The sequence below is a fragment of the Peromyscus eremicus genome, chromosome 22 (genome assembly GCF_949786415.1).
Source record: "Peromyscus eremicus chromosome 22, PerEre_H2_v1, whole genome shotgun sequence".
NCBI classification, from domain to species: Eukaryota; Metazoa; Chordata; class Mammalia; order Rodentia; family Cricetidae; genus Peromyscus; species Peromyscus eremicus.
Genome location: NC_081437.1, coordinates 41,838,980 through 41,863,156, shown reverse-complemented (window position 1 = coordinate 41,863,156; position 24,177 = coordinate 41,838,980). Strand labels below are relative to the sequence as shown.

General features: G+C 46.1%; 1 protein-coding gene across 7 annotated transcripts in view; it reads right to left on the bottom strand.

The window, feature by feature from the left end:
* Window positions 1–5,011: 5,011 nt before the first annotated feature.
* Window positions 5,012–24,177, bottom strand: part of Myt1l (myelin transcription factor 1 like) — a 143,365-nt gene continuing 124,199 nt past the window's right edge. For 4 of the 7 annotated variants that reach the window (XM_059248235.1, XM_059248236.1, XM_059248239.1 and 1 more), the window contains 4 exons: window positions 18,894–18,985; window positions 15,003–15,106; window positions 8,155–8,298; window positions 5,012–7,852 (listed from right to left, as the gene is read on the bottom strand). In XM_059248235.1, coding sequence (XP_059104218.1) covers window positions 7,712–7,852; window positions 8,155–8,298; window positions 15,003–15,106; window positions 18,894–18,985 — 481 coding nt within the window. In that variant the 3' untranslated portion in view covers window positions 5,012–7,711. Of the gene's footprint in view, window positions 7,853–8,154; window positions 8,299–14,996; window positions 15,107–18,893; window positions 18,986–24,177 lie in introns of all 7 variants that reach the window. The other 3 variants (XM_059248238.1, XM_059248241.1, XM_059248240.1) reach the window with 3 other exon arrangements.

Here is a 24,177-nt window from a genome sequence, read left to right as displayed (position 1 = left end):
GGGAAGCCCAAGTTTGAGCAGTTGCTTTGAATCTTTCCTTAACGGAGTCAGTGTTCTCCTAGACTATGGTTGGATGTTCTCCATAATAAGGTGGACCTGGAATAAGGCTGCCCTTACCCTTTGCTGACAGGTGGGTCCTCAGCCTGTGTTTAAGATACATTTACTTAGATTTCGGCAGTTTGGGCTGTGTCTCTGTCAGGGGTCATTCTAGCGGAGAAGGGAGAAAGGCAGCAGCATTCTGCTCACCCCACTACGATGATCTAGGACATGGGCAGAAGTCTGCTCTACTTTGGGAAAGCGTAGAGGGAGGAACATGGTCCCTTGACCAGGGTTCTCTCTGGGATATTTTCTAAGAAGCAGGCCGCTCTCAGACGGGCCTCTGCAAACCTGACCTTTGGGTGGCTGCTGCTCTGGGGCCCAGAGGACCCTACTCTGAGGTGACTATGGAAAGACCCAGTTTAGGTTGGTGACTGGGGAAGTTAGTATAAGGTCTTTTTTTTCCCAGCCCACTCCTTACGTGGTCTTAGATGTATTTTTTGTACTCCCAAATACTAGATGAAAAAATTATTTTAGCATCTCCTGCCTCTATCTTACACATGACCTGAAGTGGAAAACTTACCCTGAACCTGAGACAAAACAGTTGCCGAAACTTCTGTTAGCTTCCCAGCTGTGGCCAGCACCTGAAAGAGCATCCTTGTTTCTCGTGATTTCTGCTGACCACCCTGGCAGGGTGGACCGCCTCTTGGGGGAAACAATGTTGGGGCTCAACCCAGTACACCACAGCAACATGACATCAGAACAAACCCAGACCCTGAATTATTTATCTGTTGCTGCAATAAAACACCATGGCCAAAAGCACTCTATGAAAGAAAGAACTTATTTGGACTTACTGGTTCCAGAAGCAGAGTCCATCATGGCCAGGGAGGCATGGCAGCAGGCAGCAAAAGCGAGGAGCTGAGAGATCATCACATCTTCAACTGAAAACATGAAGCAGCGAGAACAAACTGGATGTGTGTGTGTGGGGGGGGGGGCTATGGATTCCCAAAGTCAGCCCCTAGTGACACACTTCTGTTAGCAAGGCTCCGTCTGCCAAAAGTTTCACAGCCTCCCCAAACAGCTTTGCCACCTGGGACCACTTGTTCAAATACAGGGGCCTGTGAGGTGCACATCTCTCCTAACCACCACCACAGACCCCACCAGGGCAGAAGAGACAGCTGTGACTTACCTGAGACCATGTCACCTTTTATGCCTTGTGAGGTGACTGGTCTGTGATCCTGTGCCCCATCTCCTCCCTCCTGTTTTCCTTCCATTAGTAGATTTCCTTCATCATTAAGCCTCCCCCATGTAACTCATTGTTTTTTTTTTTGTTTTTTTTTGATATTCACTTATCCTTTGCTTTCTTATCTTGCCCTGCTGAAGAAAAATGACTCGAGGCAACATATCCGATAGAAGCAATACGTAAGTGGGAAGTGAATCCCTCAAGAGTTTGGAGAAGAGAAGGGAGAGGACCTTTGATGTAAGGATGGGTTAGAATGCAGGGCAGTAGGTTTGTCCTGTGTCCACTGTGCACTGGATGTACTTGATCTTTGCCTTTTCCCCACTTTGCTCAGAGTCGCCTTGGTGACTCTGTGTGTGTGTGTGTGTGTGACAGCAATTGAAATAGAAAGACTATTCAAGTGCACTGCTTGAATTTCTCCTTGGCACATAGTTAAACTGCGTGTTGGTTAAGATCCTGGGCCCTCTGTGTAATCTTACTGAGTTCAAGTACACAGTGTCTGTCTGGACATGAACTGGGAGGGGGCAGTGAGAGGGGTGTCCTGCTGCCAGAGAATCAAGTCACTGTGAGTGGAAGAGAAGCCCAATCCCGGTTGTGCTGAGGAAGGGGTGGGAGAGAGTGCTGACCCTCCCAGTGGAAAGCAGCCAAGGAGGTGTGGCCAGGCACTCAGCTGGACTCCCTGTGGATGGCTGTCAGTGCCTCCTGCCAGTGTCCTAAGGTGACTATGCCATTTTCTGCCGTCACCTGACTTCCCTGCCCCTGCACCCTGAGTGCTTGCCAAGCTGTTTGAACGCCCATGGAGGAAGGGATGCTACAAAGCTGTTCTTTGCCACTCTGGGTATCTGCTGTAGCCCCAGACCATGGCTTCTTCCCTCATCTGCCCTAGCTTGGATATAGTGGTTATAAAAATCCATTTTTCAGCTGGGCGGTGGTGGCGTATGCCTTTAATCCCAGCACTCAGGAGGCAGAGGCAGGAGGATCTCTGTGAGTTTGAGGCCAGCCTGGGCTACAGAGCGAGATCCAGGAAAGGTGCAAAGCTACACAGAGAAACCCTGTCTTGAAAAAAAAATCAATTTTTCAAGCTGAGTGGTGGTAGTGCATACTTTTAATCCCAGCACTTGGGAGGCAGAGGCATGTGGATCTCTGTGAGTTCAAGGCCAGCCTGATCTACAGAACAAGTTCTAGAAGAGCCAGGGCTACACAGAGAAGCCCTGTCTTGAAAAACCAAAATAAATAATAAAAACAATAATCAAATTTTCTATCCATGGTGGGAAATATATGACCAAGCCCTTCTCCTTGAGACTGGTAAGTCTGGGAAGACTGAAAAGTCTCAGACAAAGGGCTCTTGGACATACGTATGAAATGCCACTGTTTGTTGTGCCTGTGCTGTCTTACACAGAGGTGCTGTGCTGGGAGCTATGACCTTCCAAGAGTCCCTCTTCTGATTTTCTTGGGGCAGTAATCTGCGAGTATTTTCCCGTTCTATTTCTCCTGCTAAGTGCTTGCTGAACCCACACCAGTGCTGTGATTTGCCTCTGTGTCACCTGTGTGCACTCAGCCCATCCCAACATGGCACTGACTCTGGGTTATCTGTGTGCACTCAGCCCACCCCAACATGGTACTCTGAGTCTAGGTTATCTGTGTGCACTCAGCCCACCCCAACATGGCACTCTGACTCTAGGTTATCTGTGTGCACTCAGCCCACTCCAACATTGCACTGTCTCTGGGTTATCTGTGTGCACTCAGCTCACCCCACCATGGCACTGACTCTGGGTTACCTGTGTGCACTCAGCCCACTCCAACATCACTCTGTCTCTGGGTTACCTGTGTGCACTCAGCCCACTTCAACATTGTACTGTGTCTGGGTTACCTGTGTGCATTCAGCTCACCCCACCATGGCACCGACTCTGGGTTACCTGTGTGCACTCAGCCCACTCCAACATCACTCTGTCTCTGGGTTACCTGTGTGCACTCAGCCCACTCCAACATTGTACTGTCTCTGGGTTACCTGTGTGCACTCAGCTCACCCCACCATGGCACTGACTCTGGGTTACCTGTGTGCACTCAGCTCACTCCAACATCACTCTGTCTCTAGGTTACCTGTGTGCACTCAGCTCATCTTGACACTGGCCCCTGGGTTTTGGCCACTTACTCTTGACTTAACACCATCACAGTTGGTGCTGTATCACTTCTGTGATGCTCTGCAAAGTGCATTTCTCAGATTTGTTCATCCATTCTTCCATCATAGGATTTTGGGATTATTTTTTCTCTGTTCACAACTCTTCTTGTGTTTTTCACAACTCTTCTTGTGTTTTCAGGACAAATGCTGAGAAACAGCAAGTTTAATTTTTTTTTAAATTTTCTTAGACTATGAACATTATTTAAATCGTTCTAAATAATGACCTTGCTTCTAGGGTTGCTCCTAAGCTGGCTGACGTGAGACACTGACAGCCACCCGTGCATTAGCTTTATTTGTTTCAAGAGATGGGATTTAACAGGAGCCCACAGACAGGTCTGAGGCAGAAATGAAGGAACAGGGTAAAGAATCACCACTCACCTGCCGGCACTGGAAGATCTCAACAATGACTCCAGGCACCTTCTTGCTGCTGCCAGCTCTCCAAGAAGCAATCTGCTGGAACAGGGTTGAGGAGCTCAATTGACCCCAAGTATTTAGCAGCAGAGGGCACCACTGGGAGTGAGGTCCTAGTTTCACCAAGATTTCAGGGGCTGCTTCCTTAGACTGTCTGTATTAGGGGACTGCGTGCTATAGAAGGGTACTGTTGAATTTTAAAGTTTTATTAATAGGATGATGTGAGTGCCGTATCTGAAGGGCCGGTTACATTTCATAGGTGACTTTGTTGCTCAGCTCCTTGCTAAAAGCCTGAAAGCAACACTGCATCCTTTGTGAGCTCCTGGGTTTAATAACCAACAACAGTCATGTGATGCTATGTGCTCTGCTATGTATAAGAACAAAACACTCCTTTAAAATGAATCAGGCCGGGCCGTGGTGGCGCACGCCTTTAATCCCAGCACTCGGGAGGCAGAGCCAGGCGGATCTCTGTGAGTTCGAGGCCAGCCTGGACTACCAAGTGAGTTCCAGGAAAGGCGCAAAGCTACACAGAGAAACCCTGGAAACCCTGTCTCAAAAAAAAAAAAAAAAAAAAAAAAAAAAAAAAAAAAAGGAATCAGCCATAAGGTTACAATCACAGAAGCCAATGTGGGACATTTTTTGAAGTAACCATGATGGCCCCTGGAAGCCTCTGTGTCCTAGGAGACCTATGGAACTGGAGTGATAAGGAGGTAAAATGGGTAGAGCGAGTACCGGAACCAGGGTGTTATCACAGATGGAATTCTAGGTAAGGAAGCCCTGTGAAAGCCACTGCAGTCCACCTGGGCATTCTGGATATGGGCTTACGTTCACCAACAGCAGTGCTGTTCCCAGTGAGAGTCACGGAAAGGCGCCAAGCGAGACATCTGCACTGAAGTGACCTCAAGTGCTCAGGTTGGCTCTCAGCTGGGGAGGGGGTGAGGGACAGGAGCAACAGTAAACAAAGCAACATCACCCTTCTGGGAAGTATATCCAGCAGGATGCATGGGGACTCACATCCATCCACACATGCCTCAAGTTCCAGCCCAGCCCCACAGTGCTACGCCCAAGGCAAGAGTGCAGGGGTGTGGAATCCAGGAGCCCAGAGGGCATTCCAGGCTCCAGTGAAGACTCAGACCCAACAGAAATCCTTCGTGCTACAAACGTGGCAACACCTTTTTATTCAGAGTAAGATGTGTTCACATCAGCATGACAAAGTTTGTACAAAGTTCACAATTTAAAAATGAAGTATCACAGCAACTTGTGATTCCACACATTTATAGCAAAATTAAAGTGTCAACAAACCCATGCCGTGTAGTACAAAAATAAATCAAACTTCAGTTCCACAGAGAGCACAATAAATAGTTTATACAAAATTCTGTCTTAATAAATGATTACTTAAATTAACTTAGAAATGAATATGAACAATAAGTTATAATAAATATGCTCTGATGACTCACAATAACCCCATGTGGAAAGTCAGCATTCTAACATGTGACACTGTGTGATCCCTATATATAGTCACAGATAACTTTTGATTTGATATTATGTACCAACGTTACATGAGCAGCAGATTTGTGCTTAGAACCCCTCTCCATTGTACATAGGTGATAACAATAAGAATCCAAACTGATACTACCTATTACTCTACTAAAAGCATTACTACATTGGCCAAGAAGCTGCAGACAAGACGCGGTGGGGAAATGCATGTGCCGCTATGAACAGAGCCCCCCCTCCCCCCGGGTGAGGGCCTGGGACCATGTGTATGGCATCAGGTGACAGTAAGCACCTTGCTTCAGCTCTCAAAAAGGCAATTCTGAGCATGGCAGCTACAACTAATCGCACAACAGAAAGGGGGCGCTGGACAGAGAAGGTCCCGCAGAGCCCCAAGTAATTACATAATCTTTTCCCCAGCTAGTTATTAAAGTCCTTGTGGAAAACTGTAAGCTTTTGTACAGTGAACAGTATAAAGTGCCGCTGGGATATTCTTATATTTATACATATATATATATACCGAGGTTGAGTATTGTATCAGAATATTTGTCGTGAGATCCCTGTAGTCTCCCTTAGTAACCGTATTGGGTCAGCCTCGAGGGCCTCCTCTATAACTCATCCACTTCAGTGTCACAAGGCGACTGACACAGGATTGCACACCTCCGTATGGATATATAGGACAAGGCGAGTGCAAAGAGCCGACTGGCACATTGTGGGGACAATGACCCTGTAAGTCCTGTTCTGCTAAAAATATTTTTTTTATTTTTACAAAACCCATCTTTTTTTTTTATTTCATAACAAAATTTTAAAGTACTTTTGTACTTCCTGCATAACATCAAGACATGGAAGAGAGAGATGCTACTAAAAGGAAATCAAGTCGACGTCGGGGAACACAACACATTGTCAAAGACTACTCAGAAGGGGGCACAGCAATCAAAAGTGGCCGTATGCATACATATAGTGCAGTCATTTGGGATGAAACCATCAAATTTCAAAGGTATCAACAAGTCTAAGATGATCTAGTTTAAAGCAAAAAAGTGCCGAAGTATATTTAGTAACTTTAAAATCTGATTGCATTCCTTCTCAGGTTAGGTCACCATAAACCAAACAAGGCTGTGCAGATGCTAGAGTCAGCTGGACCCAGCGAGGGCAGAACGTGAACGTCCTTGGCCTTGGTGTCCAGAGTGTTCTGAATAGGACCAAGGCTTATTCAAAGTCAGAGTTGGGGCAGGTAGGGGAGGGGAAGGGTAGAGCTGCTTTCCCACCCGCCCAGCAGAGAATCCCATCCAGTAACCGGGGCAATCACAGCCGTTAGCCTTCATCCTCAGATGTGAAACAAGAATAACGAGTGATGATGATTTTTGAAAGTGAAAGGGGAGATAAATGCTTAAATTACCTTTTTTTTCTCAAATTGGAACACAATCAACTTCTGTTAGGTAAGCTATATTGTGGTAACAGTTCAGAGGGGCACGGGGCTCTAGGAGAAATAAGAGAAGGGTGCTCCAAAGGTTACTGAAAATGCAAAGGAAATCTTCATGTTGTCCACCTCTGACAAGCTCCTGTGTTAACGGAGTTTCCACAGTCCCACCATGTAATGTCTAGGAGTTAATTAAAAGTGCTGTTTAAGCTGCTTTGAATCTTCTGCCAAGTTTCCATGGCTTGATGTTGTCTTACAATAAATTACTTATTTCATTTCTTATAGTTAATCCATATGCCATTTCCTTGGAATGCAAAAAACCTCATTTATTGCCCCCACCATACACCATCCTCCTAAAACAAACAAACAAAAAAGTCACATAATATTTCCAAGCATTGTTCAAAAATAAAGCATTTTTTGCAACCAATTCTTGCTATGAAACAATATGCACACAAAATGTATTTCTTAAATTCCACAAAGTCCTCCAACCTGAGGCAAAATTATAATGTCTAAAAGTGGCCATGAGGCCACAAAGTGATCATCCAAACCTGCTTTTTTTTCCTTTTTCTTTTTTGTCCATTTCAGTTCAAAATACTAAAACATCGAATCACTAAAGCATTAAAAAGAATTTACACTCTATTTATTTTGATCAGCTTACCTCTTCAGAAATATAGAGACCCCCAAATGTGCAGACAGCAGCAGCTATAAACATTACATGGCAAATCACACTATGTCAGCTTATATGAAAACGTACAAAATGTGAATGTATCCAAAACTAGTCTGCAGGTACTATCTTGAGAGCACACAAAACCATTATGAAGTCTTGTAGCATAACACTGTTCCGACAGAAATAAATATATAACACTTTCTGGTAAGTTACAGCAGCAAGAAACAAGAGGCATCCTTTTTAAGCATGAGTCACCACTAGAGCAGCTGTTCAGACCTGAATTCCTCTCACAGCCTGCTTTATATTTTCCAGTAGGGCTTTATTTTCTGGACTCTGATAACGATCTTGATTTGTATACATTTCCGTCAAAGTAGTCACGTAAGCATCAAAATTTTGTTCATTGATTGGATCCTACGAGATATTAAATAGTAGTTCATATACAACTTTTATTTTCTGAATAGTATATTCACAAAAGCATAAAACAGTATTATAGCATAGAGCCACTGTTTCCATAATACTTAACAGGCCTACTCAGAGCACACTTAATGTTATACGATCAGCCCCACCAATGTTTCTAGCAGTTAACGGTATGGTTTCAGGGTGGTGACCAAAAACAACCAAAAGCTGAAGGACCATGGACAATGAAACAGACATCTACTCAGTGAGGTGGACCGCGGAGGCTCCGAGGTGCTCACCTGAGCTCAGTCACTTACCATGTGAGGCAGCTGGATGTTGGCGAGGCTGTGGATCAGGGACTGGCTCAAGTTGGCCAGCTCGTGCAGGAGCGACTCGTTCTGCTGCTCAATGACTTTGTTCTCTTCCTCAATTGTCTTTAGGTTGCTCTCCATTGTGGTGATCTGAAATCACACATTTGGGTGACATGTAACATAAGGCAGGCTTCTGGGAGCATGCACACTGGCTGTGAGGGACTAGGCTATAGGACAAGGACAGAAGCTTTCTGCTCGAGAGCAGAGGCTGCATCTTGGGGACCTGGACTTACATCTTTGGTTCTTTACACTTGAACACATGGTGCTGGCCACAGCAGCCACGGTGTCCTCACTGTCAGCTTGCTCTCCCCCACTGAATGTTCTAAAGTCTGGGTACTCTTATCTGTCCATCTGTCCCTGCTGTCTTGTGGGAATTGTATGAATCTCTAGAATCGATGTTAACTTCCTTTTGTAGTGCTCCTATCTGCTCTGATGGGTGCCCTGTGTCCATGTGGGTGGCTAGTGGGTGTATTCAGGTGGAGGCTTGGTCTCTTGGTTTGGCCTCCTTCTTCCAAGACAGTGGTTCTCAACCTTCCCAATACCTTTAATACAGTTCTTCATGTTGTGGTGACCTAACCACAAAACTTTCATTGCTACTTCATAATTGTAATTTTGCTATTGTTATGAGTCATAATGTCGATATCTGTGTTTTCCAATGGTCTTAGGTGACCCCTGTGAAAGGGTCGTTCAACTCCCAAAGGGGTTGGGACCTACAGGTTGAGGACCACTGTTTTAAAAGGTCTGGGAGAAATGGAGAATTGCCAAGGGCTAGAGTGCTAGCATCAGGGGGGATCCTCCTCCACCTCACATGGATGGGAAGCCAAGATGATCCATGCTCAGGACTTGCCATGTGTCCCCTACACTGGGTTCCTCTCTCATTAGTGTCTCTATCCCTCTTTCCCTTATTTTCTCCTTTCCCCATTTTCTGGTCATCCTTGAACTGCACTTGGTTTAGGTTCTAGGCTCTCACCTCTCACCATAGCCAGGGCCTATGAAACTGTGAGATATTCAGCATATCTGAGAGTTGGAGCAGTGTGTTAGTGGGACTTCTCCCCGGAAGGAACACATCCCCTTTGTCCTACGCAAGAACTCCTTGGAGCCAAATGCTTTCCTCCTGATACCTTGGTCAACTTTCTGGCATTTTTTTTTCTGTCAAATTAATGTTTCCATTTGTGGTAGTTTGAATAAGAATGGCCCCCAGAGGCTCATATATTTGAATGCTTAGTCAACAGGGACTTGACAGGAATTAGATGATGTGGTCTTGTTGGAGGAAATGTGTCACTGGGGGTGGGTGGGCTTTGAGGTTTCAAAAACCCATGCCAGGGCCCATTCCCTCCCTCCCCACCCTTTCTGCTTGTACATCAGGATGTAGTTCTCAGCTACTTCTCCAGCAGGATGCCTGCCGTGGTGACAATGGACTAAACCTCTGGAATTTTAAACAGGCCTCCAATTAAATGCTTTCCTGTAAAAGAGTTGCTGTGGTCATGGTGTCCCTTCATAGCAACAAACAAGTGACTAAGACACATTCCCAGGGATACCTCCCAGGCCCAGAAGTGGGTGTGTGAGCAGTTGCTCTTGAGGAAGGAGGCCCCAGAGGCAGCTATCCTTGGGCCCATGGCAGAAGATGTGCTCTTCTAGTCAGTGTGATTCCTTAGAGCCAATGTTGGCTGCTGGGTTAGTATAGAGGACATCAATCTATGCAGGGTCCTTCCATTTTCCTCCCACTTTTTTATGTAGTGCAGGCTAACTCAAACTCACCATGTAGCTGAGGACAACCTTGAACTTTTGATTTTCTTGCTTCTACCTACCAAGTGTTGGATTTACAATCAGGTGTAACTATACCCAGTTAGTGTAGTGCTAGGTATGGAATCCAAGGCTTCCTGTGTTCTAGGAAACTGATCCTAAAAGCATGATTTCTGAGATTAAAATATAATTCAAAGAGATGGCAGGATGGCCAGAGGTGCCAAACATTTCAGGCAGAGTAAAGGGAGAGGAGGGGAGTGGGGACAGAATCCTGGTAGTCACTTGAATGGATATTCTGGCTTCTCTGTCTGCCAGACAGTTATGTTTTAACTATTGGCCACATAGGTCCCCAGGATCCACCCCCTCACGTTTGTGCCTAGGGCCTTGTACCCTGCATGGTCTTCCACCTCAGGAAACCTCTGCATGGCTCTAGCCCCACTTCTCTGTGCGTTGGCTTTCTCTCTACTGTACAGGGGGTTTACATCAATCAGCCTGATTTCATAGGAATGGTCAGAGCAACTTCAGTGGTTCAAGCCTCAGGCTATGCCTGGATATATCCACCAGCATTCCTAGGGCTATTTCAGATAAACTTCCCCTCTACCCTGCATTTTCCACTCATGTGTCTAAAGCAGGCTTTCCAGCCAAAGACACCCATCATTTCCTGGAGTACTACCCATGAGAAGATAGCGACTTGAGCTGCACTGTTTGCAAAATAAACAAGTCTCATGTGCAGATACCAACCACTAAGCTGTGGGGAAAAATTATGGAGATTGTGGGAAGGGCTAGCACAAGTTCTAATCAGAAAGGGAGTTCAAGCTGCAGTTGTGGCCTAGAAATTTCAGTCTCTAGGTGTAAGCCAGCCAGTCCCAGGTTGTTCATATGCACACCTGCCCATGTGTGGGGTTCCTGGACAATTCAGGATAGTGGGTAGGGCATTCAGAGGGGTATCTGGATACACAGTAGAATCGTAGGCATCTCTAAGTCTTGCAACCTGGCATCCTTCCTCTCAACTATCTGACTTTCCAACTTTCAAGTGGGCTTTGAACTCATTTTCTCCTATGGACTCAGATCCACATTCCTGAGGCCTATGTCAAGGTACTGTGACCCTGGGAGTCCACCCAGACTATTAGCCCTGGTTTCCCTAGTTTTTTCCTTATTTTTCTAGTTTCCTTGTTCTCTGGATAAGCCGGAGCCTCTATGTACATTGGCAACAAGATATCTGTTTTCCTAGGGTGCTTAATTCTACTGAAGTGTCAAAACTGAAACACAGTGGCCATTCTCAGAGTCAGAGTGCTGTGGGAGAGTATATGGGGACATATCTTTCCCCAACCCCAGGCTCTCCCAAAAGTACTGGCCCTCAACAGTGGTATGTGAAGAGCCTGTACTACCTTCAGAGCCAGGCTGCAGGCTGAGGGCTGGGGCAGAATGTGCCTGTTTTGGACCTCTGGGAAGAACACTGGCTCTTTACTCAGGTAGCAGGGATTTGATCTCTAGGGACCCTTAGATCCTCTGTGATCATGACAGGAGGTCATGAGGAATGGGACATCTTTAAGCCGAGATGGAGGTCTGCAAAGGGCAATCATACACCACAGATTTATTTCCACTGAGCAAGTCTCATGTCTGTCTGCCTGCCTCGCCTCCGGGCCTAAGTATTTTCCAGGATGGCCTCTATCAGAAGGAGCCATTAGAGATCAAAGACAGTCCAAGACCCACTTGTGACAGACTTGTGAGCCTCTTGTGTTTCTTTCAGTGGCTATTGTAAACCCAACAGAATGACATTACTTTGTGATGCATTCAGGTTTTTTGCTCACACACAGTACTGTACAGAGCTGTACGGCAGCAGCCAGGAGCCTGGAACAGAACTATTATGACAAAGGCTGTGGGGTCCAGAGGCCAGCACATTTGTTCTGTGATTCCTGGCTGCTGAGAACCAAGGCCAGTGTGACATACTTCACAGGTGTGTGAAGAAGATGCACAGACAGGGCATACACCCAGTGTGAGGTCACTGAGGGAGAGAGACTTGAGAAAAGCTCCACAGCAAAGTGGTCCTCTGCCGTCTACCACCACATGAGACTGAAGTGGGATCAAGACCGAGACTGAGTTACACAGAGAATTTTAGATCACAGAGAAAACAAACCACACTCTGATGAGTTGTTCAGAGATACAGCAGCTGAAGACCAGCTGCAGGGCTGACACCAGCCAACTTAGCAGAGGCCAAGCTAGAAAGGACAGAGCCAGACGCCAGGTAATTTCTCATTAGCGATCTTGTCTGAACATATGATTTCTCTTTCATATTCTAGCATCTCTTTCTCTTCTCCCTCCCCAATAAAGCTGCTGAGCCCAACTGGTGACCACAGGGGACAGGTTCTTTACAGGCTTCCCATCTGAACCCTCCTCCTTCTGCCCCTGCATTTTCTGTGCTAGAATGTTCCCTTCCTATTACCCAATGGCATCCTCTCTTTCTCCTGGGCCATCTCACAACCAGCCAGGGGTAGCTTACATCCACCTTTTTTCCCCCGTGTCTTGTTCCATGAGTTTTAGTCTCCTCTTTCTCATTCTTTACCAAGCGTATATTCAGTTTCTATGTTTTCCTTGGTCCAGAGTGTGCTCAGCTCACTTTTGTAGCTCTCTGTTTGAGTTCCTGTATAAGCTGTTAACGTTAATATACAGTGGGTGAGAACTGAGTTGGACTGGATGAAATGTTATGTGCTTAACTTGTTGAATTGAGACTCAGTCTGAGAGTGCTCAGCTGGGTGCCCAACACACCTAGAGCCCCATTACCTGTGCTACATTGAGTCCAGCTGAATTGGAATAAAGTGTATATTGTCCTTGGTCATTCTGCTGGCCCAGAGAGGTGTCTGGGCACTTAGGACCTTTGACCCAAGTTTACAATAGGGCCAGAGACCTAGGGACTGAATTCTTTGTACAGAGTTGCACACACAGGGACACCTGGGGCTCACAAAAGCCATCTTGGTTGTACCAACTTGACAAGAAATGACGCTCAACTGTATTACCAAATCACGGGCTCACCCTCCCAGTTAAGTGGTACCTTTGTCTCTCAAATTGAATTCTTACAGTGGACAGTGAACTGAACACACTGGATATTTAACAACAGTGGTCCTAGGTTAGCGAAGACACTGTGTTTTAGAAGGAGTTTAAGTGTCACTGGGCTTCACATGTTGACATTTAATACCTGCTGTGAACAGTGATGAAGGAGGCTGGGCAGTGGTGGCGCACACCTTTAATCCCAGCACTCAGGAGGCAGAGCCAGGCGGATCTCTGTGAGTTCGAGGCCAGCCTGATCTACAGAGCGAGATCCAGGACAGGCATTAAAACTACACAGAGAAACCCTGTCTCAAAAACACCAAAAAAAGAAAAAAAAAAAAAAAGAAAAAAAAAGAAAAAGAGTGATGAACGTGAAAACTTAATCCAAATACTGATATTAGCGATGGAGCCTGTGTGGGTGATTAGTATGAGGTTAGGTTCTCAGGGTGGACGCATAATTAGATGATAGGAGCCTGGTACTTTTGTAGGAGGAAAAGAGACTGTAACACAGCGCACACACACACACACACACACACACACACACACACACACACACACACACTGTCCCTCACCATGTAATAGGCCATACCATCTGGGGATTCCAGCAGTAAGAAGACTATTTCCAGATGTGGCCGTTGACCTTGGATCTCCAGAACCATGAGTGAACATGGGCCTGCTTCGTTCACACCATGAACCTCTACAGCACTGCACACACCAGCAACAGGAATGGACTAACGTGGGTGGCAGGGGAGGTCTTCTTTGACGGGTCAACTATTTGAGACACTGAAATGCCCAGACGGACCTCCTCTTTACTTTCCAGGATTTAATCTCTAGTTCTTTGCCAAAGTTAGGTCTGGGCTCTTCCTGAGCAGGACTCCAGTCACCTAAGTGGAACCACAACCCTAGGCACTGGCTGTGACTTTCTCTATTCCTGGTTCCAGTGTGATCCTGTCAGAAGCGAATTCAGCCTTAACTGTCTCTGGTTTACCTCTGTGTTAATGTATAGCCCAAGAATATGAAGCAGCCTTGGGAAAAAGTACTTCAGCCAGGATCTGAGTGGACATGCATGACATGTGTGTCCATGGTGACACTTGCCACAGTAAGTACCACAGTGATTGTCATGAAGGGCTGTGAAGGCTCCTCTGTTAGTAGATACTCATCTAAGTGCTACAACAAGCTCTCTCCTCACCTTCCCAGTTGGCCACGAGACCCTGGGAACTCACATATAAATGCAAGGTCAGCTTCCCACCAGCCCACAAGCTAAGAGACGTAAGCAAGAGGCAATGCTTCTCAGAAACCTTAGGAGCTTCCACCATCACTGTGGATGATGCAAAACGGCCAGTAACACTAGGGCCTAAACCACCTTGAGAGAAAACCCACGTCTTTCCTACAGCAGGTGATACTCTGGGAATGGCTATTCAGAAATGGATCTGGCTGAGCACAGAAGCACACATAGGTAGGTGGACAACATATGGCCTTTGTGTTACCAAAAATATTGCCATGCAATGATTCTGCAGAAGGCAAGGTTACCCACCAGGGGAACATCTGAGGAAAAATGGGAAAACAGGAACAACACCTCTCCCAGGAAGTGCCTTCAGCCCTCCTCTAAGCAACAGCACAGATTACTACTACAACAGAGGCTTCTTGTTAAAACTACAAGTGAGGCTCCATGCTAGACCTAGAATTGAGGCTGAACTGCTAATACTAGAATCGAGGCATCATCACAGGACTAGAATTCGGGTTTGACATTGGTACAGGGATTGCAACTCTGTAAGAAGTAGAATTAAAAGTTTGACATTAGAGCTAGAACTGGGGCCAGGCAGGGATACTGGCATATGCCTGTAAGCTCAATGCTCTGAAAGTTGATGCAGGAGGACTCCAGGAGTTCTAGGCCAGCTTAGGCACATAGGGACACTCTTTCTCAATGCAGCAGGAACAGCAACTACAGAGGAACAAGAAGCAGGGCTCCACGCTGGAGCTAAAATTGCGGCTTCACAAACTGTTACCTGAGTTCTGAGTTTGATCATGTCAGCCTCCATTTGGGAATTGGACTCATTAAGCTCCTTTATCTCTTCATCTAACTGCTTGATTTCTTCATCGTTTTCTATACCTGTAATGGAAAAATCATCATGTTAGTGCCCGAAAACATTGCAGCAGAAATACATTGTTTTCTCTGTTCCTTTTCCATTTGGACTTGAATTTTCTTGGGAAATATATCATTGAATTTATAAAGAGTCACAGTGTGTATGACTTTCTTGCCCCACCCCAGCCTGTCTTATGACCAAGGCACTTAGAGAAAGTGAAGCCCTTCTAGAAAGAACCTGGGTAAGATAGGTTCTTTACTGATAGGTAAGAGCTCTAGCTGAATGCCCAAAGCCTTAGGATTTGGTCCTTTGACTCTGGGCAGAAGTTGCTTTGCTAACCCTTAGTTCATCTAGCTATACTCATTACTTTTTGCACTTAGCATCCTAGCATGCTCATTTTTGGTTCTGTCATCCTGGGCACACCACGCTTCCATAATGAGTCCTAAGAGAATCTGCCCCCAGACATGTTCAGAAGTTGGGAAGGGTGTGAACCTGACTATCTCAGGCTGAGTAGTCCAAGCCATCAATTGCCAATATGCAAGAACCTGGGTGTCTCCTTAGGCCAGCCCTTGCAAACACAGGCACATGACTAACTGCCTGTGTTTACAAAGGGTATTTTCAACATCTGATTTGCTGTGTTCTGCTGCTGACAACTTTGCACCGTCAATATCAATATGACAGGGATTCTCTTGTTTGGGACTATGTGGTTTTACATGGTTGAGGACACACAAAGTACAGAAGAATTACAGATGGCATTATCCTCAAACATGACAGTCCTGGGGTTGTGGGTATCATTGGTCACCTGCCCCTCCTGCAGACCAATGGGTAAGTATGCACTAGGTCAGGCCTTGCAGAGTCTGTTTTTAAGCTTTGCAAGCAGAAGGGCCCAGAATGGATGTCAGAGACACTAAAAAAAAATGTGAAGCCTGGTTGAAAAGAGGTAGTATTTGGCCAAGAGTCCCAGCAGAGAAGAGAGAGAGAGACAGGTTTATGGTGGTTGAGTCTTAGGGGTTGCTTTTAGTGAGTAGAAAAAACAAAACACAAATGTTTTACTGTAAGACAGAGGGCTGGAAGGTTGAAGCTGAGCGCTGGCTACCCATGCTGTCTGGACAGGGCTGTCCAGTATGAGCTGTACCTCCTCCAGGACATGCACGTTTGTCCCTGAGCTTCTTCACTCTCTTCTCCTTTGAGCTGATCCTTGTCTAATGGCTACCTCCTTCACTAATGTGTATCCAGTGGGTACTAAGAGGTGTTCGCCTTAGCATCAGAACTAGTCTGTAAGATGCAGTGCTAAGTGTCTTGCCAATGCCTGCTGCATGGCTGGAGTTCAGTGCCTATCTTCTTTCTAGCAAAGAACTTGGGTTTCTTAAGTGAGCAAGAGAGTGGTGGACACTGCCCGCAAGTGTCTCAATGCAAGCTCTTTGTGCTGGTTATTTGGTGCTCCAAAGAGAGAGCATGCAGATAGGCCCTAGGCCTTCTGGGAAGCAGAAACTCTAGTTGACCTCCATTTCCATGTCCTTTGTGTTGGGCAGAATGGACACTGGCTCATAGCACCGCAAGTCCCAAAGCTTGCACCACACATACAAGTATGTCTCTGGAGAATGATGGGCCACGTGTTAGTATTTATACCTGTCACTGGCAGAGAAAGTTTCTGTAGGCAGATGCATTGTACTACTTTTAGGACATCAAATAATATGAGATGACAGACAGAAAGGGGATGATTTGAGCCTATGTACCTGCACACTGCAATTGGCCTTCAGCTGGTGTTAGAGAAGACAGAAATTGACCAGAGTTATAACTTAGGGTCTAGGGTCTGAACTGGGATGCCATTGTGGATCTACTAGTCTGATGTGGGGATCTCTCAGCTATGGATACTGTGTTTGTAGTGAATTCAGAGTTAGAATTATCATGCAAAAGGGGCCTGGGATTCTACCTTTCTGGCTTCAGGGTGACTGCTTCTGAGTATTGATTTTATAGGTGGAACTTCTTGGTGAGGACATCCCTACCACTTTGCAAATCTTACTCACAGGTTACTGGAACCAGCTCAGATGAGTGCTGAGCCAAGGGTTTCTTACTGGAACCAGCTCAGATGAGTGCTGAGCCCTGGGTCTTTTACTGGAACCAGCTTGGGTAAGTGTTGAGTCCTGGGTCTCTTACTGGAACCAGCTCAGATGAGTGCTGAGCCCTGGGTCTCTTATTGGAACCAGCTCAGATGAGTGCTGAGTCCTGGGTCTCTTACTGGAAGAAGCTTAGGTGAGTGCTGAGCCCTGGGTCTCTTATTGGAATCAGCTTGGGTGAGTGCTGAGCCCTGGGTCTCTTACTGGAATCAGCTTGAGTGAGTGCTGAGCCCTGGGTCTCTTACTGGAATCAACTTGGGCAAGTGCTGAGCCAAGGGTTTCTTACTGGAACCAGCTTGGGTTAGTGCTGAGCCCTGGGTCTCTTATTGGAATCAACTTGGGCAAGTGCTGAGCCCTGGGTCTCTTACTGGAACCAGCTTGGGTGAGTGCTGAGCCCTGGGTCTCAGGGAGACTTAGGAGGTGCTGCCAGTCTCTGACATCCTGGTTTCTTCTCTGTTTTTATTTATTTATTGTTTATGTGTGGTGTTGTATGTGTATAAGGTGTGTATATGTGAGTGGAGGCCATGTTCTGTTTTGGATGTCTTTACTTGGTTGGTCTCTTTCTCTCTCTTAAAGATAGAATCAATGACTGAATTAGAAGCTCACTTATTGGGCTATATGAGCTTCAGGGATTTGCCTGTCTCTTTTCCTCACAGCTCTAGGGTTACAGGAGCATGCTATCATCACTGACTTTTCTCATGGGTCCTAGGAAGCCAAATATAAGACCTCAAGCTTGAACAGCAGGGACTGCTGGTAACTATTGATCTTTCTCCCCAGCCCTGTTCTATGTGTTTTTGAATAAAGACTCTTTAGTCCATGGGTCAAAACCAAACCCACATCCTGAAGCACCTTAATGTTCTCTGAAGGAGGCATCCCTATACAATCATTTCTTCTGCAAGGGACATTATGGGTTCATGCTCTCAGAGACACTAGTCAGTGTTTCATCTCTATGCCTGGGGACCTGTTCCCACAAGAAAATCACCAAAAGACACATAAACAAAAAAACATGTAGCTACCACCACAAGAAGAAGCTCGTTTACAGTTTGAGACCTGAGACACAGGGCAGAGCATTCCTTCATCTTGGCTGGGACTGACATTGGCACTTAGCTGCTGCTGCTCTTTATGCTTAGCTATAGATAACTCCAAAAGTGCCCCAGCAAATGAATTTTAGCTAGTGGCTAAACTATGTTTATGGGATCCAAAAGTCATGAGGGGTGTGTCTAGGATCTGTGAGCTAGTGTGGCTTAGATGTTACTTACAAAGTCCTCCCAAGGTCTCTGATTTTCCTTGGTAAACTTTGTATACACATACAAACTAGTCACCAGCAACAGGGTTTCTTGAAGGGGGTGGACTTTGCAGATGAATTCAAGACAATCAGTTATCGAACATGCTGAGAAAGAGGAGAGGGCAGAAGGAGGCTGCTGTCCTTGTTTTGTGTCCTTAGTGCTCTAATGCTGCTCCTAGGTTACAGACTTAGGAATAGAGGCCGGAGGAAAAAAGAAGGAAAGGTGTGCCATGGTTGTTGGTGAGAAAGTTGACCCAGTGTTGGAGATCCTGGGATATGGGATATAGGTGGAGTCTAATGATCTTCTGTGGTCTCAGAACAGTGGACTAAGTCACTGATGCTGAGCTGGCATGCAGTGACATCCCACCTCTCTAACCAGCAGGAATGCTGGGGACCCCAGGGTGTGGTTACCATTGCTGGCTCGCTGCTTAATAGTCAACATCTGTTCTCCAGACAGCTTTGCTTTCTTCATTGCTGATGTGGCTCTTGGACATCCTGACAAGCTGTTGGTAAGACAAGAGATGGCTGTTAGCTACGTGCTTCAGCAAAGCCCAAGCCCTGCAGTGACAGGTGCAGTATCTCAGTGTTTATCACTTCAACTGCCATCACAGAGATGCTGAGAAGTATAGTTCAATGGTGCTGTGTGCCAGCACTTACGTGCAATGGTAACATGGTCTACATATGAGCACACTCATGGGCTGGTTGTGGGTGCATAGTTAGTGTGGCCTTAGGAGTGGGATCTCTAGAGCAGGCATATGAGACGAGGGGACACACGCTCCTCATGGTGTAGCTCACAAAGCTTTTGCAGCTTCTATGGGGGGAATTATATTCCTTAAAACCTTGCTTCTTATGAACAGCATCAAACTTACACAACCAGATTCAACCCAATCTCAAACACATAAAAACAAAGTAGTGTAAGAATGTTCCACCCAGCTTTGTTTACCATGACCCATAGCAAGCCCCCTTCACCTCATTCTCCCACAGACTGTTTGGGATGAAAGGAGGCATAAAGTCAAACACAATACCAAAGTTTCTGAAACCAGACTTGTTATCCAGCCAGCTGTGTAGTCTGGTTTTCAGGTGGCCCTGCTGTGATGGTTCTTCTGCATTATCACTATTACTAGATTTGGAATTGCCTGGAAGCAGCACCTCTGTTGTGAAAGTCCTTCAAAGGAAGGCATTTCCAGAGCGTTTTAACTAAGGAGAAAGAGCCATCCCAAATGTTGGTAATACCATTTCATATACCAGGATTCTAGACTGAATAGAAAGGGTTTTAAAAGAAGGAAACAAGCTGAATGCATTCTTTCTCCCTTTTCTTTGCACCCTGATGTACACAGATGTGAGCAAGTTCTTACCCCCACAGCCTTCAGCAGCTGCTGCCATCATCCTTCCCTGCCATAATGGGACCTCAGGACCATGAGCTACAGTAAATCCTTCCTCCCACCAGTTGCTTTTGGTCACAGTAATAAATACATGGCTCTCTGGTGGTTCTTTAATACCACACCTAGTCCAATTCCACTCTAGCTCTCCATTGCCTCTCTGATGGACACGTCTGATGGGACTTTTGCACAGGGGCTCTCCTGGTTGAATGTCTGCTGGAACCAGCATGCCCTTTATATAGAGCTCTTTTCCATGGATGGAGTATGTGGGTTTCCTCATGCCCACTAAAGCACAGGCTCTTCCCCTGGCAGTGAAAAAGGGAAAGGAGGACCCCATCAGGCAGCCACAGGCCATCGCCTATTCACGATTCCTCTAGAGGCCCCATATCCTGCACCATGTAGAGACCCCAGTGCAGTTCTGAAGTCTGACAGCAGTAGGGTGCTGAAATGGAAGTTTCCCAGGGTCTTGATAAAATCACCTCTGACTGTGGACTTCAGGCTCGTATTATAAAAGGAGAAGCACAGTGGATGACTTGTGAAGCTTTTCCCAAAAGTAAAGCCTTCCCAGGCTGCATGGGTATGGTAGCACATTCCTATGAGGTGGCACATCTACTTGGGAGGTGGATGCAGAATGATTAGGAATTCAAAAACAGTCTCAGTTACAAGAAGAGTTCAAGGCCAGCCAAGGCTAGATGAGACCTCCTCAGAAAACAAAACAAAGCACACTTCTCCAACCCTGGAAGTGAACTCAGACTAAGTCTACTGCCCAGAGTTCTCCCTCTAGGGAGTCTGTCTGCAGGTACCAGGAGACTTGAAGGCAGGAGACCGCTTTTGGCATGTTTTGCTCCTGAAAAGCTGGCCTCATACAGCCTTAGCTGCTGCTGCTGATTCACAGGGAACAGACACAGTTCTATTCCCTTTGCCCCTTTGTGTGCTTTGATAAATGCAACACAAGGTGATCTGTACAAGCAAGTCTATCACTGTAATTTAACAGATAATTAGATGAAAAAAGTTGTGTGGTCAATACACAGTGCTGGGGCAGGAAAACAAGACCAGAGGGCATCATGGGTATATGTAGAAGAGCAGAAAGGAGTCACCAGTGTGTAGAATTGACACTGTCCACATTAAGCTGACAATGTAGACACTTAGGAAACAACGGTCTTAAGGATCTGAAGAGATGAGCTTGTACAAACTCAAGGTGAAACGCTTGTGCAAACATGAGATGTTGGATGAGGCCACTGCCATGAGACACCACAACTGCTTTACAGTCAGATTTCTCTGTACAATTAGAAGGGTCTCACTCTGAAATAACAGAAGTCTTCTACAGCTGGTCTCTACAGCAGCTGCTTGCTCACAGTTATATTATCAGCATTATTTCTGTACATAATCATAAGTGCTGAGCTCAGATATGACCAGCTCTGCTGGGGTGGGTATTGTTTACAGCTTTGCTTGCAACACACATGTAATGCCTGGGGTATGCCACTTTGATGGGTATGGTACCCCAGGGACAAGAGGCCTCAGTCACAGTGTGATCTATAGGACCTCTGTCAGCCATTAGCTAGGATGCATCAAGGGCATGTGTTGTATAGACCTGTGCTGGTTCACTTGTGAAAGGAGAATAAGGTCAGATTAGAATTGGGCATAATGTGTAAGGACTGCAGTAACTTCTGCACATTGCTGCACCAGCCTGTGCTAGTCAGTTCCTGAAATCAGAGCTTCTGGTCTCATGTTTTTCAAAGAGGGGTATAACTGGACCCATCCCCAGTTCCAGGGCAGGATGGGCATGGGCATGAGGACCTCTAAAGCTTCCTGTAGATATTCCCAGGATTGTGGTTATGGACAAGGACAGCACCTTGCCCAAGTTGCAGGCCTGGCCCAGCCCCACAGAGCATGAATCTCCCAAATTACAGCAGTTACTGTCTTCTCCCAGGCAAGCCTCTGGCCATTCTTGCAGCAGATTTTCTTGAAGTTGGACAGAGAACTTCAGAGTGTGGAGTTCTGGGTTCCAGAGGCCTGCCTCCTTTCCTTACTGTGTACCCAGGCTGCCACCCAAGGATGCATCCTAAGCTACTTGTCATTTTCCACTGTCATCGTGCCTTGCGCCCATGTATGTCCCTTAATGGAACTGCAGGGCTGAATCCAACACACCACACACATCCTGTGAAGTGGTTCTGGGACCTCAGCTCATCTCTTCAGATCCTTAAGACCAGTGTTTCCTAAGTGTCCACATTGTCAGTTTAAGGTTCTGCACACTGATGACTCCTTTCTGCTCTTCTACATATACCCATGATGCTCTCTGGTCTTGTTTTCCTGCCCCAGCACTGAGTATTGACCACACAACTTTTTTCATCTAATTATTTATTAAATAGGACCACACGCTTCCACCCAGGTTATGTTGCCTCTCCTAATTCAGGGACAGCTGCAGCCCTCAGGGATCATATTCTCAGACATCATACCCGTGCATCTCAGGCTGTTCCTAGACAAAGAGCACATCACACCAGGAATTTTAGGGGTGCTTTTGTAGACTTCAGTAACATTGCACATAGTCAATGATGGACGAATGACATTTTCCCCACCTAAGATTCAGCTTTCATGGGACATGATGTGGGTTCTACTTATGAGAATGTCTCTAGTTTCTTCTGTTTTCTCTGCAATGAGGATTATAGAACCCCTTTCCAGTGAGTTCCCAGGGCTGACCTGAATTGCTTACAACACAGTTGTTAAGTGCCGCCCAGTGGCTCTGCTCTATCAGCAGCTAGCTCAAGGTCTCCTGAAGTAGAGCTTCAGACTTAACTCAAGGCAACGCTCGCTCCTTTCTTTGGAGTCCTCAGTAGAAAGCCAGATGGATTCTGGGCCAGTCTAGATCTCGGGAATTTACTGCCCAGAATCTCCACATTTTCCTTTTTACATTTGTAAGAGGAAATAAAAGACAAACAAAAAATGACATCTCGCATTGAACTGGACATAAAGTCTAGAAATAGAAATCTTATGTTGCTTCTCTGTCTTCAGTGAATAAATCTCCCTTATGGGAATGGTAAATAACAGTGTTTCATAAGGATGAGGACTAGGTGGGAGTTTGGGAAACTGAATCAGGAAACAAAGGCTGACCTAAAGAATGTTGCATCCTGCTCAAATATCTCATTCAGTTCCTGCCATTCCAATCCATGAGTATATTTCCCCACAGGTCAAATTTGGAAGTGAGCCCTGAGCTTCCTGGCTCAGACTTCTGGGTTGTGTCTGATTCCTTGCAGACATACTGCCATCTGCTGGTCACTCATGCAGTCTCCTCTGCATGGCTGACTCTAGGATAGTAGAAGGTACTCTACACATCTACCCGCCCCAGGTAGAAACACGTAGCCAGCCTCCCTGCCACAGAACGCAAGATCCAAGAGAAGGAGCTCACTCTGTTGTGGAAACTCTTTTTAACAAAGACAGGTGGCTTCTGAGCTTAGACTTGCAGTTTCAGTGCTGAGAAATTCTGGGCAACTCATAGTTAATGCCCATTTCCCCTATTCTTACTTGCCTAGGGTCCTAGAAATCTGGCACCAGTCATCATTGCAGACCCAGCAAAAGTTTTAGTGGCTTCTCAAGGAGGAGAAAAGGCTCCCAGTATTAACCAGGACATTGGTTTCCTGGAGAACCTTCACCTGCACCTAGGTAGGTAAACTTCCAAGGGGGTGTATGACCAAAGTTGGCAGGACATGATCGTAAGAAGCAAAAATGTGATCTGAAAGAAAGTTTAGTCTGTGTGACTCACAAACAGGCTGGCTGACCATGTGAATGCTGTTCACATTGTAGATAGGAGGTAACAACAAATGGGAGGGAGATTGTTAGAGGCCAGGTGTCCTGAGGCGCCCAAAGAAAGGCACATTAGAATCAGGCTCTTAGGCACAGTCCCAGGCACTTTGCTCACTGATGTGACTTCTGATTCCTCGCTGAGTTGCCTTTCATATTCTTGAAGTGTAGTGATGCTTTCCATGGCACACACTGTGCACCACGCATGGTGTACACACACGGCCATGATGTGCTCCTCCACACCACAGCTCCATTTCTATCAATAACAAGCTGAGAGAAGCACCGTGAGGAACGGGCAAGAGGATGGTGAGCCACATAGAGTTCCTGCCACTCTGTCTCAACTGGATCCCTGTGATCCCTCTTAATCCATAATTTGAAAGATTTTTAGCTTTAAATTCTGTGCCAAACAGGAAGGTCCAGAGCTATTTGGAGAGAGAAATTTCAGGTACTTCTGTGCCAGGTAGAAAGCTGGATACATAGGGAAATAGGGTGCCTGGCTGTCTGTAAGTGGCACCGAGTGA